This window comes from Megascapheus bottae, chromosome 9, assembly GCF_031878675.1.
Source record: "Megascapheus bottae isolate mThoBot1 chromosome 9, mThoBot2.hap1, whole genome shotgun sequence".
NCBI lineage: Eukaryota > Metazoa > Chordata > Mammalia > Rodentia > Geomyidae > Megascapheus > Megascapheus bottae.
In genome coordinates this window covers 13,634,087-13,652,659 of record NC_143517.1, presented here as the reverse complement: position 1 = coordinate 13,652,659, position 18,573 = coordinate 13,634,087, and the positions used below count along the sequence as shown (strand labels likewise).

The window sequence follows — 18,573 nt, the reverse complement described above, 5'->3', positions numbered from 1 at the left end:
CTCCTTTTAGTGGTAGGCAAATATAGTCATAATACACAATGTTCCTATGTGAAAATGGAACTAGGATACTTGGGCAGATGGAAAAGTTAAGAATATGTGGAAAATAATGATGACATGGGTATCTAAACTGATATGCTGAAATGAAAACCCTTTAAAGATTACTAAAGATTACAAAACTTAAAAATTGGAAAAAAAATTCCTTTTTAAGTATGAGGCACATTGGTTCATATCTACACTTTCAGGTATTTGGAAGGAAATTGGAAGCATTGAAGTTCAGGCCAGCCAGAGCAACACAAGATGGCCCCATCCCTCAGGGGGAAAAAAAAAAAAAAAATCAGCCCAGACTGGCCAAGACAAACAACAAAACACTATTGCAAAAAGGACTGGATCCAAAATCCTCCAGGAAAAAAGGGTTAGAGTTGTGGCTCGTGTAGTATAAATCTGCCCACCAATCTCAAGCCCCTAAGTTCAAACTCCAGAACAAGAAGAAGCCACCCACCTTTTTATTCTGGGGCCAGAGTGTGGCCTAGTGGTAGAATGCTTGCCTAGCATGCATGAAGTCCTGGGTTTGATTCTTTGGTACCACATACACAGAAAAAGCAAGAAGTGGTGCTGTGGTTAAAATGCTAGAGCGCTAGCCTTGATAAAAGTCAAAGACATTGCCCAAGTCCTGAGTTCAAACCCCAGGACTGACCAAAAAAAAGTTTTTATTCCTTCAGTACGTGAAATAAGGATATAAGAAAAATCAAAGACACTAAACAAGAGTGTCAGCTGAAGGTAATTCAGAAAACAGTCATCTGTGAAATTACAGTAAATCAACTGAAAATGATAATGCTTTCAAAGCTTTAAGTGCCGCCATGTTCTCAGGGACATGCATTCTTCAAAAGCTTGCTAAATTTTGAATTCAAGACTGTAACTAAGAATACTAAAGTTGTAATTCAGGAAAATAGCTATGCTTTGACAAAAGTAACCAGAAATACTGCAAAACAATTTCACTAGCTTGAACATCAAGTCAGCTAAGGCAGAGTTTTGCTCATTTATACACAGCTACTTATATTAAGTCACTGCTAGCCCAGACTTGGCCTTGTAATTCAATTTTTTCCTTCAAAGGCATACAAATACCAGTAATATATATGTATATTTGTGCACTTGTAGCATTAATACATTAAAGCAACTCATTACTAATACTCTCAGACCAGTAGCTTCTTCCCCCTTTCCCCACCTTAGAAAATGAATAATCTAGCAACTACAATGGCTATTAAAACAATAAACCACTGTAATTACAACAATCCTCTTATCAATAGGATTAATGGCTAGTTATTACTTTCTAGAGAGAAAACTGTGATAAGAAGGTATAATGTGTCCAAGTTCTCTTGGAAATCAGCAGCTACAAGAAGTATTAGAATTCAAGACACTAAGAAATCCAGATCCAGGCTGGGAGTGTGGCTTAGTGGTAGAGTGCTTGCCTAGTATGCATGAAGGCCTGGGTTGGATTCCTCAGTACCACATACACAGAAAAGGCCAAAGTGAGGCTGTGGCTCAAGTAGTAAGCACTAGCCTTGAACAAAAGAAGCTCAAGCATAGTGCTCAAGCTCTGAGTTCAAGCCCGAGGGCTGGCAAAAAAAAAAAAAAAAAAGAGAGAGAAGAGAAAGAAATCCAAGTCCATCATTTTATCCTTGGATCAAATGACGAACAAAATGAGAGAAAATACTGATAAATTATATTTTATAAAGAGCCAAAATACTTACTAATATGTAATTGAGTTTGTAACTAATTTATACCTGCAATATCAGCCATGATATAATGTAATTTACAGAGAATTTTTGTCTGTGAAATCAAATAGATCACTAGGTCAATATGTAAATGAAATGATCTTATAATAAATCAAACTCATAGAAATTAGAACACTCTTGATAGTCTATCTATTGGCCTTACCAAACAAGTACTTTACAGAATTTGTTTACTTACCTTAGAGCAGGTAACACAAGACACTTAGCATTTCAAATAGCCTTGCAAAGTGCCACTTCCCCAAAGATCTAGGATAAAATAATTTATGCTAGGGAATAATGACCACACATTTAACAAATCTCCAAACCTAAATATTTCCTATGGACAGACTAGCAAAATAGTTACTGGATCACCCCTCTTACATTTGGAAATTTTACAAATTATTTTTTTAAAGTAATACACCCCCCTGAGACTACAGAAAACTCCAAAATTAAAACTGAAATACTCAAATTTCTATAGGTATGTATTGAGAGAAAACATCTTTAATTAGTGCAATAAATTTTTGCATTATGAAATGCTACAGTATCTGTCAAGTGCAAATTCTTACATAAAATGTGGTACAAAATTAAAGGAAATCAATCTGGGTAAAGAGAACCTGTTTCTTTTCAAATTCACCAATTCTTAAGTAAAACTCTAGGAAGAATTTTTTCAAAAAAACAAGAAAAATGTTAAACTTATATCTAAAAAGCTATTATACATCTCACTTTCTAAGTAATACTGTTTTTGAAATTTTTTTTTAAAAAGGAAGTATCTTATCTATTTAGGGTCATTTAAATTCTGTTTCAAAACTTTATAAATACACAATACACTGTAATGTTATTTAATTGGCACTATCCCAAGAAGGCAGTTTTTGTTCTAGTTACTGTCACATGACTGTCATGTTTCAGTCAGCTGACATTGTTCATATTAATAGGCAAAAACTACATTTATGTTTTTACAATGTCATAGGTTTAGTACTTGTACTCAACAGTAAATCATATGATCCTAATAGAAAAATCTCATAAATGGCTTCCTTCCCAGTCTTCGGTAATATGCAGGATTGAGTCACACCTTGCAAGCAGAGCTATTTAGCAAGACTATAGGATTGTTGAGTTCCCTTCTGTGTGGCCTCCTTGCAACTGACTTAGGAATCCGCATTTTACAGCATGATCTTCATTAATGTAACAAGGGACTTTATGTGAATTCCAGGCGTGACAAGGCAAACAAGATATGGCAAATAAAATGTCCACTTTAGGAACACACGTAACGGATACATATGGGCAAATATTTATGAAAGAAGTTGTACAACACAAAGAAACTGAAAAATTAAAAAACAAAAACAAAAACCCATGACATTTTCAATGCCTCCTTGAATTGAAATAACACAACGGACAAAGCAGTTTCTTCTAACTATTTTGGTTTCCCTAAAAGTAACTACAAACCCAGAAACTACCCCCCCCAACTTTTGAGTGCCTTATCCGTGAGGGATGATTTTTGGATCTTACTTTCCTTAAGAAAAAGAGGGAGGGGGGAAAAAGCTTGACATAATTGAAGAGTAACATGAGGGCAACACTGAAATGTACTATACGTACATGTATATGCATACATATATACATACATACATGCATGTATACATCCTCTTGTACATATGTATGTGCATATATGTGTGTGTGTATATATATATATGTCCAAACTCACCTTTATTTCCTTGTCCTTTAGGTCTCTGTAGCAAGTCGAAGGGTGCGGTAAACAGAAGGAAGAAGAAAAACAAAAAGTCTGTTGTTAATGGAAGACATTACCCAAGACAAGTTATTTTAAACAATCCGCGTAGGAGGGGTAAAAACCCACCCTATCTTCCGCAGCCTCCAATATTCCAACCACCTCCAGCGTTAAACCTCCCACCGCCCTTCGGATTCCGTATGCGAGTCCATCGGGGTCCTAGTCCCGAGCAGCCGTCTGGAGACTCATTCCAGGATCGAGGCTTCCCCACCTCCGGCGGGGCCCTGCCTGCCTGCCTGCCTGCCTGCCCGCCCGCCGGCCCCCGGCTCCCTGCCCCCTGCCCGCGGGCTCAGGGACAGAGCGCAGGCTCCGCCCGGCCCGGCCCGGCCCCGGCGCCAGGACCGCGGCAACTTGCGCTCCCGGGCGGGCACCGTTATGGGGCCGGAGGCAGCGGCAGCGGCGGCAGCGGCGGCGGGGAGGAGCCGGAGCCCCGCTCGAGGGTGGAGCTCCGGAGCCCAGGCCTTCGCCGAGCCTGGGGCCTCGGCTCCCTCACCTGATCCACGCTAGTGGCTGACATTCTTCACCGCAACCCGAGAGGAGCCGCCGCCGCCGCCGCCGCCGCCTGGGCCTCTCCCCGTGCACTCACAGCAGTCGGCTGCCGCCCTCGGCGAATGATTGTTCCCGCTGCCGCCTCTGCAGCCGTTCGCTGAGAGAGAGAGAGAGAGAAGGGGAAAAAAAAAAAAAGCGGGCCTCGCGCACGGGAGTCGGCGGAAAGGGCCCGTCTTTTCCGCTTGCACGTTCCTCTTCCCCCTTCTTGCTCTCCGCTTCTCGGGTCCACAATGGCGGACAGACTCCTGAGTCTCACTTCCGCTCCGAGCCTCCCTGACCTTCCGCTCTCGACTCTGACGTCCGCGCTCACCTCGCTCTTCCTCCCCCTCCCTCGCGCCACAGATCTTAGCGCCGCCCCCGCGTCGCCACGTCACTGGAGACGCTGGCGGGAGGGAGGGGGAGAGCGCGCGCGCCTCTGGACGGAGGGGCGCATGCGCGGTGGTGGGCGTCCCTCAGCGCTCGCTCCCGCTCTTTGGGGGCTCCGGCTTGCTTTTGGTATTAGGACCCGCGCGGTCCTGCTGCTTTGGAAGGGTGGTCAGATCCCGTTTCCTTCACTCACTGGGGCCGGAAGCGACCGTCGGCTGAGATGGCAGAGCCCGGTCCCAGGCCTCACCGGGGTTCCTGGAGGCCCGCAGACCGAGGCTGCGTGGGCCGCTTGGTGACTCAGCCGCCTGGGGGTTCGCATCGCCGGGCTGTCGCTCACAGGCAGCGGCGAGAGCCGCTGGGCGTGGAGCCGGCACGATGGCGCCCACCGGGCGGGTCGGGGACACGCTTCCCGGGCTGTCTCTGAAGTCAGCCTTCCCCACGGGATGTGTGCCCTCACGTTCTTACTGTCCCCTGGCCCCCCTGCCGCCCTTTGCGTTTTAGGAGTCAGTAAACCCCGGGAAAGGAGGGAAAATTAAAAGTTCTAGTAAAAGAAAAATAGAAACGTTACTCTAAAAAGAAAAAAACGGTGCAAAAGCCAAGGAAAACAAACGTATTTTTGTTTTGTAACGTTGAGAGGTAGAGAGAGATCCTAGAACTCAAACTCAGGGCCTGGGCACTCCAGGCTAACGTTCTTGAGCTTTTTTTTTAGGCAATTAATTGAATAAACATCTCATGGACTTTCCTCCCCTGCCTGGCTTTGGACACAGATCTTCGTATCTCAGCCTGTCGGGTGTAACGTGACTTTTTTAGTTAACATTTTTTGCGATAAAGGCAAAGAATAAAAATAAAATTGCTTGCCATAGTGGTGCAGTGTACCTTCCATGTAAACAAGTAATTTCAATAAGGCCTTTGAATGCTTCAAAGCTATCCCGAGTCAACTACTAATTTAAAAGATACAGAATTGCTCAATTGTAGAATTCGTTTTCTGGATTACATTGTAACAATATTTTAGACTCACTGAAGCATCTAGAGAGGCCTGTGTAATGTCCCTGACTTTACGACTCAAAACTAGTGCTCTGCTATTTGAGCCACAACTTCTCTTCCACTTTTCTGTCGGATAATTGGAGAAAAGAGCCTTGAAGGAGATCTGAAGATCTCATAATCCTGAGTAGCTAGGAGTCCTGCATGAGCCAGCAGTACCCGACTGTGAGGCATTTGTTAAGTTCTAGTTGGACATTGTCCCTTAGCTTCGCATTCATTCTTTGCTACAAGGTCTAGGCCAGGCAGAACCTTGGAATTTCCCACTATTCACATAACCTTTTCAGCTGTTGTTTTTATTCTCTCAAATTTCCTTTTCCTTCATTCCCATGCAGACCTTCTTAGCTTTCTGGAGATTACTTGTACAGCGCTAAAAGGGAGACATTAGGGGTAATGCACAGGAGAAAGCTTTCAGGGCTGTCTTTTATCCTTAATTAGCGGCTATACTCACCACTATACCATTAACTGTGCAAGGAAGCATAAATTTGGTACACAATCAACCTGAGTTTGAAAATCACTGAATTCAACTAAGCCTTAGCTCTGTCCTGACTTCAAAAGGTCTCAAATTCATGGCACAGAGTAAGCTTTCTACCAGTTGTGGCTATAGGTAGCTAAATCTGGCATCCTTTGCAAAGTGATTCCTGGAATGATATAAAAACATATCTATTGAGCATTCATTAAATGTTAGGCGCAGTGATAATCATTCAAATCCTTACAGCATCTTGGATAATAAGTGCTATTATAAAATCTGACACACAGCAGGGCTAAGATATAAGCCCAAATAGCAACTAATTAGTCACTGTGAGAGCCAGGATTTATGCACAAGTAATTTGACCCCAGAATGTATAGCCAGCCATGGTAATAATACTGCCTAATGGTATGGTGTCCAAATAAGCTTCTGGTGTCTTTCATTCCTGCCCTTCAACAAAATTTCTTTTCTTTTTTTATATGGTCTTTCCTCCTAACAATGAGGTCAAAAGTGGTGGAGTAGAATGCTAACAGCTCTGTGATAGAAAGTCATTTAATATTAAGATTTTTTTTCCAATACCAGGCATCAAATTCAATGTATTGTTGTTGATTTGTTTTGTTTTGTTTTTGCCAGTCCTGGGGCTTGTGAACCCAGGGCCTTGGTACTGTCCCTGAGCTTCTTTTGCTCAAGGTTAGTGCTCTATCATTTGAGCCACAGAGCCACTTCCAGCCTTTTCTGCTTATGTGGTACAAAGGAATCAAACCCAGGGCTTCATGCATGATAGGCAGGCACTCCACCACTGAGCCACATTCCCAGCCCTTAAATTCAGTGTTTTCTGTATGTGGAGCAGGCAGTCTACTACTGATCTAACATCTTCAATCCTCTAATAAATCTTTTGGAAACCCTTAAAACTAGCTCCAGAACTATGGGCGTCCTTCTTGGACATCCATGAGGTGGGTAAGATGGCGACAGAGCCCACGAGTAATCCCAGGAACACTGACTCCGGAGACCAGACTCTTGGTGCAGATCTGATCTTTGTTTTACAAACATGCTCACTAAACACAGATCGAGCGGTCATAGTCACATCATTAAATAGGGACAACCTTCAGCCAATGGTGTCCTGAGACACGCCCCACTTGCTCCAAGCCAGTGGGTCCGGGTACCCTCTGGCTCCTGACTGCTTGTGTAGCTGAGTGTGTAGGTGCTGAAGGGCAGATGGCAAACAGCAGTACTCCATACAGAACCTCAAAGAAGATATTTTGGGAAATGTTGTTCTAGCATCTAAAACACAGGGATGAGGAAACTCTTTTCTGCCAACAGCCAATCATTTCAAATTATCAGTATAGGCAGATGGTTGTGAGTAACTGAGAAAAAGTGTAAGAGAAGTATGATTGTCTCTCTTGCCATGTGCCAAATCATTTGCAGAGGACTTAGACTGTCTATGGGCAGAATGTTCTCTGCCCCTGGTTGTACACAAAATTGGCCTTGTGGTCAACACAGTACAGTACAAAGCTTGAAATCAAACAGAACCAGCTGGATTGGAGACCCCCTTCAACTGATCCCTGTGCTCTTACACAGTGACGTTCTACTCTGTAGCATTAGAACTTCTGGTGACAATGGTTTCCATTAAAATGCAATTTAACTGCAGGTATCATCAAAGTTCCAAATAGCAGAAACTTAAGATATTTGTCTGTTTTTCTCCCACACAAAAGGTTGTCCCGAGGTATTCTATAGTGGCAGATCTCCAGGCTCCCGTTATCAAAATAGGTCTGGGGATAAGGTAGACCCTTCAAAGCCCTGTCACAGAATGCCTATTTCCTCCGAGAGGGTCCAACTGCCTAACAGTTCATTTTGCTTTGAATTCCTCAATCCATACAATGATTCAAGACCTCCTGAACCAAATTCCCCTCAAAAGCCCATCTGCTGACAGCCAAGCTTTTGACACATGAGGCTTCCAGGGACATTTTATCCCTCCTTTTCTGTATTAGCATACATGTGACATTTCCATGTGTGTATAAAATATATACCAAGCAACTTCACTCCTTTTCACTTTCTTCTATCCCACTCCCTGTCCTCCAAACAATTTCAACCCGTTGCATTTTTGTTTCTATTTCCAAGATGCAAACAGACTACTTGAACCATATTATCCCTCTCCACTTTGATGGAGAGGGATACCCCTACCACAGAGCCTGTTTTGCTTTCTAGTCATTCATATCATTTTAGTGAGCATTAATTTCAACAAGGAGTTGAAACATGGTATTTCAGACGAGTATGTATGTTGCTGAGAGTAACCCTCTCCATTGCTTTCTCTTTCCCTTCCCCAACCTGTTGAGCAATAGCTTTCCTTTAGATTCTTGTGTTAGCTTCATACATAGTTTCACTTTATTTTGAAATTCTTCACCATCCATCTTTCTTTTTCCTTCATTCCTGCAAGGGAAATTTTAGATTTTGAGAATCTGCTTTGTTCTCAGAAGACAATCTTGTTCCAGCTTGGCCCACTGACTGCCCTTCTCCTAAAATTCTCCAGCCCAGAATCCTTATCTAACTTGCCAAGCCCACTCCCCAACACCTCTCCTCTCCAACCAGATGACAAGTGCTTGAGTTTCCTGAAGCAGAACACATCTGGCTAAGCAGGAGTCTTGTTCAAACAATAGGTTTCTAAGGCTGGATGTGGTGGCTCACTCCTGCAATCTTAGCTTCTCAGGAGGCTGAGATCTGAGGTTCAAAGCCAGCTAGCCCTTGCAATAAGAGTCTATCTCCAATCAATCACTAGAAAATGGGAAGTGGGGCTGTGGCTCAAGGGTAGGGTGGTAGCCTTGAGCTGAAGAGCTCAGGGATAGCGCCCAGGCCAGAGTTAAATAATAATAATAATAATAATAATAATAATAATAATAATAGTAATAGGTTTCTGGTACCTGGCCTACACCATAAACTAAACACTTTGAACCCGATAGCTACTTGCAACCCTTAAACTTACCCATGACCCTACTTAAGTCCCTCGACTCCTTCCCCCTTACACCTGGTGTCTCCTGACTCTCTCCAAGTCACTACTGAATAACTCTTGATCTGCCCTGTTAAGGTCAGATGCCGTCATTCTCATCTTTTAAATCTATCCTTTTCCCTAACAGATTTAAGCCACAATACTACATGATCCCTAAAATGAAAACAGTAACTAAAATCAACTGAAGCTAAGGGGATTATATATGATTAACTTTTGGTCTGCTGCTCCTAGGGTTCAATATGGTGCATTACTTCCAGCCATCATCACATTTCTACTCAGAAAGTCAGGTATGTGTGTCTGTGGGAAGCACATCAGTTTTATTTTTTTTAAGATGTTTTGTAGACATTCTCCACTTCTGCTAATACTCAGTGGTAGGCAAGCTAGGAAAGGAATTCCAAATGGCCATGTTCTGAGTTAAAAGTCAAGAAGTTTAGGGCTAGAAATTTGGCCTGATGGTAGATTGTTTGCCTAGCATGCACGAGCCCTGGGTTCGATTCCTCAATACCCCATACACAGAAAACACCAGACGTTGTGCTGTGGCACAAACAATAGATCACTAGCCTTGAGGAAGCTCAGAGACAGTATTCTGGCCCTGAGTTCAAGCCCTAGGACTAGCAAAACAAAAAAAGTCAATAAGGTTATTACTAAGGAAGAAGTAAAATAAAATGTGATTAATGAACTGTGTTCACAGTAATTTCATAGGTTCATGTTGTTTAGAAGTATTTAAACTTTTTCTTGAATTTTGACCACCATTTTAGCCAAAAATTATCAGATGTTTTATTAGCTTTGTATAACAAAGGAAGGAGTCAAGCATTGGAAAATTCTATTTAAGAGCTGATCAATCCATTTCCTCTGTGTGTGTGTGTGTGTGTGTGTGTGTACATGCCTGCACACACACATGCCACTCTTGGGACTTGAACTTTAGGTCTAGGTCTGGTTGCTTCTCCTGAGCTTTTTCTAAAAATATATTTTTTTGGGGGGGAGGGGGTTTATGGGGCTTAAACTCTAGCCTGGGTGCTGTCCCTGAGCTCTTCAGCTCAAGGCTACTGCCCTATCCCTGGGCGTGGGAGCTGTCCCTGAGCTCTTCAGCTCTAGGCTACTGCCCTACCCTAGAGCCATAGCCCCACTTTTCATTTTCTAGTGATTAATTGGAAATAAGCATTTCATGGCTTCGTATTGCCCAGGCTGGCTCTGAACCATGATCCTCAGATCTCAGCCTCCTGAGTAGCTAGGATTATAGGCAGAAGCCACCATGCCAGCTTTTAAAAATTTTTTTATTGTAATGTATAGAGGGGTTACAGTTATATTCACCAGATAGTAGGTGCATTACTTCTCATACATTGAAACCCCTTCTCATGTTTTGTCCCCATTACCCTTCTCCCATGCCCTCCCCTCGGCTTGTTCCCCCCCCCCTTGCCTTTCCTATTTCAAATAAACAAATAAAGGTAATATACAATATGCCAGCTAACAAAGTCATATCCAGTAACAATATGAGATTAATCAAAGGACAACAAAAGAAAAGAGAAATAGCATAGTACATTAAGAACAGCAATCACACAAGATAAAGCTCTTGTTTTCATATCCTGGAGATCCTTTCATTTAGTCTCCTCCTATATGACCTTATGTATCTAGGTTTTAAACTATTGTAATCCTCTGCTAGGAGAGTCCTAGGTGTGTACTAATTATTACAAATGAGGGAAACCATTGAGCCTATGTTCCTTTGGGTCTGGCTTACTTCTCATCATATGATTTTTTTCCAACTCTTTTCATTTCCTTACAAATGGGGCAATGTCATTCTTTCTGACAGCAGTATAGAATTCCATTGTGTATAAATACCACATCTTCTTGTTCCAATCATCTACTGTCAATCATGGTGCTAGAACTCTGAGCATGGGTGCTATCCCTAAGCTCTTTAGCTCAAGGCTAGATTCATACCATTTCCGATTTTCTGGTGGATAATTGGAGTAATTTCTCAGACTTTCCTGCCCAGACTGGCTTTGAACTGTGATCCTCAGATCTCAGCCTCCTGAGTAGCTAGGATTACAGGATACAGGCATGAGCCTCTGGTGCCTTGCCTTCCCCTACACTTATCACTTATTTGTACAGAGTTACATTTTGACATGCCCATGCTTGCATATAATCAGACTCATTCGCTCCTTCCTTGCTTTTTTTCCCCTTCCTAAACCAATCCTCGTAGGCTTCATCAGTCCATTTTCACTTATATTCATAAAGCATATTAACCATGTATGGACTATACTTGACCCTTGACCCTCTTTATTCACCTTCTCCCTCTCACTTATACCCACAACCTAAATAAGACCTGGTTTACATTCCTGTCATTCAATTGTTTTTCTTTCTTTTTTTTAGTGTATGATAACTATTCAAAGAGATTTTACTGTGGTATTTCACACATGTATATGTTTATACTTCAGTCACATTAACCCCATTGCTTGCACATTCCCTATTCCTCCCCTACCTGATTCAATCAGGGGTTTTTGAAAGGAAGCATCCTTCAATATTGTATAACACTTAGGGAAAAGTCATTAATAGTTGAAAAAGACCTGAAAGCCAAAATTAACTAAATAAGTCTATTTTGAAACAGAAAAGATGACTGCTTTCTCACTCATTCTTGTTTACTAAATAGATAAGTACAATGTAGAGAAAATAGGCAACAGAAAACATGATGTTGTCTTAGGTTTCCCTCTAGCAGTGTTTTTCACAGTGTTTCCCTGGGGCTAGTAGCAACTTCTCCTAAGAACTCATTACAAATGCAGATTCTCTGGACACAGACCATATTTACTGAATTAGATACTCTAGAGTTAGATTTCAATACAAAACAAACAACAAAATATATCATTTATATTTATTTTCAAGTAATTTTAGATTTACAGAAGTGTCATAAAGAGCACAGAAAGTTTCTATATATCTTCTCATACAACTTCCCCTAAATAACATCTTGCACAACCATCATATCTTCATCAAAACAAGGAAATCACTATGGTAAAATACTAAATACTATTAACTATAGACTTTTGGGCTCTCCAGAGTTTTCTCACTACTGCTGTTTTTCTTTTCTAGTGTTACATTTCAACATCATGTTCCTTTGACCTCCTCTAATTTGTGACAATTTCTTGGTCTTTCCTTGTCTTTTATGATAACAAAAGTTAACAGAGGCTGTTGTTCTCCACTGAGCTCCTACACTACACTCACAAAACAGAAAAAGATTAAGAATAAGCTATTTGTATTTAAATTCCACACCACCAAACTGAAACAAAAGTATTTATTTTACCTCCCCAGAATTCAGTATTCAGGATAACAGTAAAAAGTCTCATTCTAGTTTTAGTTGGCATGATAATATTTAATATGTACAGAGAAAGAGTAACCCAGTATAAGCTAGATTCTTTTCTAAGTGTTGTAATTGTTATTATGAAAGTAATATACAAAGGGGTTACAGTTATATAAGTTAGGTAATCAGTACATTTCTTTTTGGACAGTGTCATCCATTCTGTTGCTCTCTCCAAGATTTTCCCTCCTGCCTCCACCCACAGGGTGTACAGTTCATTTTCAACATAGTGTCCAGTGAGTACCCTGTTGCCTCTGCCCACTTTTTGTCTCTCCATTTCTTGTGGTGGTTTGGTGGTTTTGTTTTGTTTTTTTTTAGTGGGGAGAGTCCATGGTGGTACTTAAACACACACCCCGGCACTGTCCCTGAGCTCTTTCTTTCAAGGCTAGCATACTACCACACTGAGCTACAGCACCACTTCCTGTCTCTCCATTTCTATGCCCCCTTACCCTTCCAAAGACAGATAAATGAACAAACAAAAAGAAAACAAAAACAACAGCAGAGGGAAAAGATCTCTTTTTTTCTATTTCCTGAAGTTCATCTTGATAAATGTTATTTTATATGATCCTCCTTTGGTCACTGCCTGTGAGCACCTAGAGTCCTATATAATTTACCATGTCCCTGGGTTCCTACTTTCTCTTTTTTCTTTCTTTCCTTCCTTCCTTCTTTCCCTCCCTCCTTCCTTTCTTCCTTCCTTCCTTCTTTCTTTCTTTCCAGTACCAGGGGCTTGAACTCTGGGACCTTGAGCTCACATGGCTTGCTTGCTCAAGGCTGGCACTCTACCACTTGAGTTACACCTCCCGTTTTTTGCTTGCTATTTTGGACTTTTCTTTTCTTTTTTGCCAGTCCTGGGCTTGAGCTCAGGGCCTGAGCACTGTCCTTGGACTTTCTCAAGGCTAGAGCTCTACCACCTGAGCCTCAGCAGCACTTCCAGCTTTCTTCTATGTATGTGGTACCAAGGAATGGAATCCGGGTCATCGTGCATGCTAGGCAAGCACTCTAACCACTAGGGCAAACTCCTGGCCCTGCTTGGACTACCTAAGCTATCTCTGAACTTCTGTCTTTCAGTATTCAGACTTCCAAGTAGCTTGAATTATATACTGGCACTGGCTTGTGTTTTGTTTTGTTGTTGTTTTCAGATAGATAAGGCTGAACTGCTGATCTTTCAGTGTCAGCCATTTGAGTGCTGCATTGCAGGGGTGCTTCTTTATGCTCAGCTTCTCCATTTTTCCTCCTCTCTCTTCATCTTCATCTTCTTGTACAATGGATACAGATGTTACCTTCATGAAATTTTGCTAGTATACAGTGATGGAAATGGAAGATGATTCTTGTCAAGCAAATCTACCAGATATGTGTTCCTCTCTGCTCCAAAGGTGAATACTTCCAACTTTTAAGGACAGAAAAATGGTCAAGTACTGATTGCTCATACCTGTAATCCTATCTACTTTGCCTGAGTTCAAAGGCAGCCTGCAGAAAAGTCCCTGAGACTCTTACCTATAACTACTGAAAAAGTCAGAAGTGGAACTCTGATTTAAGTGGTAAATCACTAGTCTTGAGTAAAAATAGCTCAGGGACAGTACCCAGTCCCTAAATTCAAACCCCAGGACTGTCACAAAAACAAAATAAAAACAACAACAAAAATCCAAAAAAATGCTTTCATTCCCTGGGGATCCCTATTCCTATAATGCTAGGATTAAATCTCAGGAAAAATGAACACAAAGAACAAGGAAAACTAGTAAAGGAAGCCAGGGAGATGCTTGACTTCTTCACAGTATGTACTGGAGATATGTATGCAAGGAATCTATCCTAAAGAAGCTGTCCAAATCCCAGCTATTCCAAACTGAGTCCAACCCACCTCCCCAGAGAGATTGACAGACACAATGCTCTTCCTTGAAATATATATAGTATACCCACATACTTGGAAGTTTGAGCAGTTCTGAGCCGCATCCAACAGATGTGTGCTTTCTTACTGCAGGCACTTAGGTACTGCAGTTACATGTATAGCTGAGTACTTAAGGAAAGGCCAGAGTAAGCAGGAAAGTTAATGCAGTGTGGGTTTGGTGGCAGGATTAATCACAGCTCATGATAGGACCACAGCGCCCTGTGTCTACTATTAATTTTTGAACAGGTTTCGGACAATTTTCCATTTTAGCTGGTTCCTAAGGTTCCTCCTTACAGTAGTCCTCATTCTCCAGCTCTTCCAGGCTTTGATCATCCTTGAAATCCAAAGATGCACCTGTTCTCCACAGGCTGGGATCCATTACTCTTAGGAACAAGCCTGACCACAAAGGCCACAGGAAATGTGACACAGAGAACCTAGGCCTATACTGCAGTACAAACAGTAGGCCACATGTCACATGACTCATGTAATCTACAGGGGTTATTTTTCTATTGTTTTGTTTCCCTGCCCCCCTCCTTCTAAGGAAAGTAACACTGTGTCAAATCCCTGGGAGAGTCAAGACTGAGGAATTAAGGAGGAAACAAAATTGGCTATGAGTTAATAATTGCTAAGGCTGGAGGAAATAGGTCCCTGGGGATTTATTCAAAAATTTTCCATAATATTTCTTTAAATAATTAGGTTATAAAAACAAACAAATTATGCTGGGCACTGGTGGCTCACATATGTAATCCTAACTATTTAGGAGGTTGAGATCTGAAGATAGTGGTTCAAAGCCAGCTGAGGCAGGAATGTCTGCAAGACTTATCTCCAAGTAAGTAACACAAAGCCAGAAGTGGCACTGTGGCTCAAAGTGGTAGAGCGGTTGACTCTTTAACATTGATCTCCCCCCTGGCCAACAGCGCTATAACCTCTGTTTGAAGGAATCTAACTAAACTCACTTGCTTTGCGTGCACAATACAGTCTCTTGCGCTAGACACGTTGGATTTCTGTACTGTGCTTAGGAGCTATTTGAAACAAGGAAGTTTTCTACAAAAAGCCCTAACTATGAAAGCAAATTCACCCTACACATTTTTTTATCTCAGTATAAGATCTAAAACAAAGATTTTTTTTTTTGTCAATACATTTACCAAGAGTCAAAAGCTAAGGATAGGTGTTTTGTTCTGTTTTGCCAGTCCTGGGACTTGAACTCAGGGCATTTCCCTGAGCTTCTTTTGCTCAAGGCTAGTACTCTACCATTTGAACCACTGTGCCACTTTCAGCTTTTTCTGTTTATGTAGTACTGAGGAATCAAACTCAGAGCTTCATGCATGCTAGTCAAGCACTCTACCACTAAGCCACATTCCCAGACCCAAAAACTAACTATATGTTATTAACTAAAGTTGGTGTTTCTCTTAATTTTATATATGCAACAAACAATCGTTTTTAAGAACTATAGTAAACTGGGTACAGAGATAAGTGCCTATAGTTTTCCTTACTCAGGAGGCTGAGACTGAGAGTATACTTAAGTCCAAGGGTTTATAGGCCAGCCTCAAAAACAAAATGAGACTTTGTCTCAAAACAAAAAAAAAAGCAAGCAATTTAAAATAGACATGTTGAAGAAATCCAGTAATATTTTCAAAAGTAATTCAATTCTTTGAACTTAGAAACCTCAAACGGGAAATCTTTGACATTCTTTTGAAATGTAGCATAAACAAGAAATTAGTTTGATACTGTAAGAATGCAGAAAGTATTTTATAAATCATACAAAAAATCAGAAAGACATGCTCAATTTTTAGCATTGGGTATACCAATTCAATATTTTTCAATAAAATCAGGCATATAAGGTTCCTAAAATAGACCACAAGACCTAACAATTGGTAAAAATATTTGTTTCTCTCTCTCTTTTTTCTGTTGTGCCAGTACTGAGGCATAAACTCAAGGCCTAGGCACTGTGGGTTAGCTTTGTTTTGCTCAAGGCTAGCACTCTACCACTCGAGCCACAGCTCCACTTCCTGATTTTTGGTGTTAATTGGAGATAAGAAACAACCCCAGCTGTAGAGAAGTAGATAGGGCTGGATTTGAACTATGATCCTAAGATCTCAGCCTCCTGAGTAGCTAAGATGACAGGCAAACATTGACTGGCTTTTGTGACAACCTATTTGAGGCATTTGGTAGATTGGTGCTGGGAGTGATGGCAGTAGATGTGAGATGATTCTATCCTCTGAAAGATCCTGTGGTTTAGTTATTATTGGGGGTCAGAAAGCATGACCTCAGATCCACCATACTTGTACCCTCTCACCAGGAATTTCATGAATCACCAGAGGAAGAAACCGAATGAAGCCACTCCGGATCCAAACCCACTGTCTTTCTCCATGGCTGGGGACATTGCTCACACCATCTGATCTTTCATACTTTAAGTATGACTCTAGTACTTGATTATTTTTTACCCTGTGCACATTAGCTAATTTCTATGTTTATATCCTACAAATACATCTATTGTCAGTTAATTTCAGAGAACTTTCAGAAGAGAGAAGGGAGGCTTTTTTTTCCTGTCTGCACATATATTAACATGAGGCATATCATATAACATGTTTCAATGGATCAAGCATGGAGGTACAGACCTATAATCCCAGTATTTTGGAAGGCTGACGGCAAGAAGATTATAAATTAGAGATCAATCTGAGCTCCACAACAAAACACTACCTCAAAAATAAAATCCTAGCTACTTGGGACATGAAATCTGAGTATCACAGTTCAAGGCCAGCTGGGCAAGACAGTCCAGGAGACTCTTCTTTCCAATAAACAACTCAGAAATTGCTGGAAGTGGCTCAAGTAGTAGAGTGCTAGTCTTGAGCAAACAAAGCTCAGGGACGGCACCCAGGCCCAGAGTTCAAGTCTCAGGATTGGTGAACATAAACATAAAAAACTATCTTAGTTGGATAGTAACATATATGATTTCTAGACTAATGTTTTAGCATGTTTTTTCATATTATCATCCTTTGGAGGCAGGACAAGTAACATAAACTCAGTGTGCAAAATAATAAATTTAGGCTTTGAATAATAATAAATGATAGTGTGTTAAAACTAGAGCTACCAGATGACTCATTCAGTTTTCTGAATAAACTTTAGGCAACCTTTTGGAAAGAAATTTGTTTCCCCCCCAAAATACAATTTATGTGCTAAATGACAGAGGGCTGTAAGAACTCAGAAGCATGGAGGAGGTAGATGGCACTTTTATGGGCAGTGAAGAGGAGAAGTCTGGACTCTGGGGACATAGTGAGAAGGAGCATGGAAGCAGAAACTCAGTGGTTATATTATAGGAAAAGGGAAATGGCAGGAATTCCAGAATGTAGGACTTCATGAAGTTGATTTTCCCAGAATGACTCTAGAAGCAGTTTGACAAAGAGATCTTCTTGGTCTTACTCTAATGACTTGATAGCCCCAAGAAAGAATGGAACATAGAGTAAGAGAGCTCTCTGTCCTGGAATCATAGAAGCATGACCCCTGGGAGGCAAACTACTGCCCAGCAGGAGATGTGAAAGGCAGGAAGGTAGCTGCAGTCCTTCCAGTTCCAAACCAAAGCATGGCTCCCCAGTTCCTTGTGGCCAGAATGGCCAATTGGCTGCAAGCTGGACCATCTTTCAGGAGGACTTAGAAGGCAAAGGGCCTGAGGGGCCAATCCATGGATTCTGTAATGGTGACAGTGACAGTTATTCAGCATCTTTCTCTAGTAGTTAATCTTGACAGGTTATTTGATGAAATCTCTAGGTGGTGAGGGTGGAGAGGACAATTTTATTTCTCCCGTTAGATAAGACAGTTGGAGAGAATGTGTCTTCCTGAAGCTGCCCTTTGTGAAACAAAGCCCAGCAGAGGGACCTCATTTCTGAGGCTGTCTCTCAGCAGGACAAAGTGCCAGTCTTCCAAGTGCTTTTTCCTGGTCCCTGACAATAATGAAACCATGTAATCTTTCAAAGGATAAGGATCATCTTATATTTACTGCCATCACCCCCAACACTCACCTCCATCTCTACCAAATGCTTCACATGTGCTAGGCTCACTGAAACTAGTCAGTATTTGTTTAATATAGCACACATATTTTTCAAAAAAGATAGGTCTTTTGGTCCATTTTATGAACTTTATATGCCTAATATTATTGAAGAATAATTAATGTACACAATGTTTTAAAAATAAAGCAATTTTTCTCATCAACAGTGATTTGTTTTGTTTTGTTTTTTGTTTTCCTGTTCAGGATGGCTTCAAACTGTGATCCTCAAATATTTGCCTCCTAATTAGCTAGGATTGCAGGCATGAGCCACGAGTTCCAGGCTCTGTTTTCCTATTTTTTTTTTTCCATCATGGGGCTTGAACTTTAGGCCTGGGCG

At 41.3% G+C, this 18,573-nt stretch overlaps 1 protein-coding gene across 4 annotated transcripts in view; it reads right to left on the bottom strand.

Annotated features, from left to right (window-relative positions):
- Ythdf3 (YTH N6-methyladenosine RNA binding protein F3) overlaps positions 1-4,402 on the bottom strand; it is a 33,946-nt gene extending 29,544 nt beyond the window's left edge. The window contains exons 1-2 of one of the 4 annotated variants that reach the window (XM_090338878.1): positions 4,040-4,402; positions 3,466-3,490 (exon numbers count right to left, since the gene is read on the bottom strand). In XM_090338878.1, coding sequence (XP_090195004.1) covers positions 3,466-3,490; positions 4,040-4,063 — 49 coding nt within the window. In that variant the 5' untranslated portion in view covers positions 4,064-4,402. Of the gene's footprint in view, positions 1-1,968; positions 2,037-3,465; positions 3,491-3,615; positions 3,682-4,039 lie in introns of those variants that run through there. The other 3 variants (XM_090338877.1, XM_090338880.1, XM_090338879.1) reach the window with 3 other exon arrangements.
- Between the last annotated feature and the right edge of the window lie 14,171 nt (positions 4,403-18,573).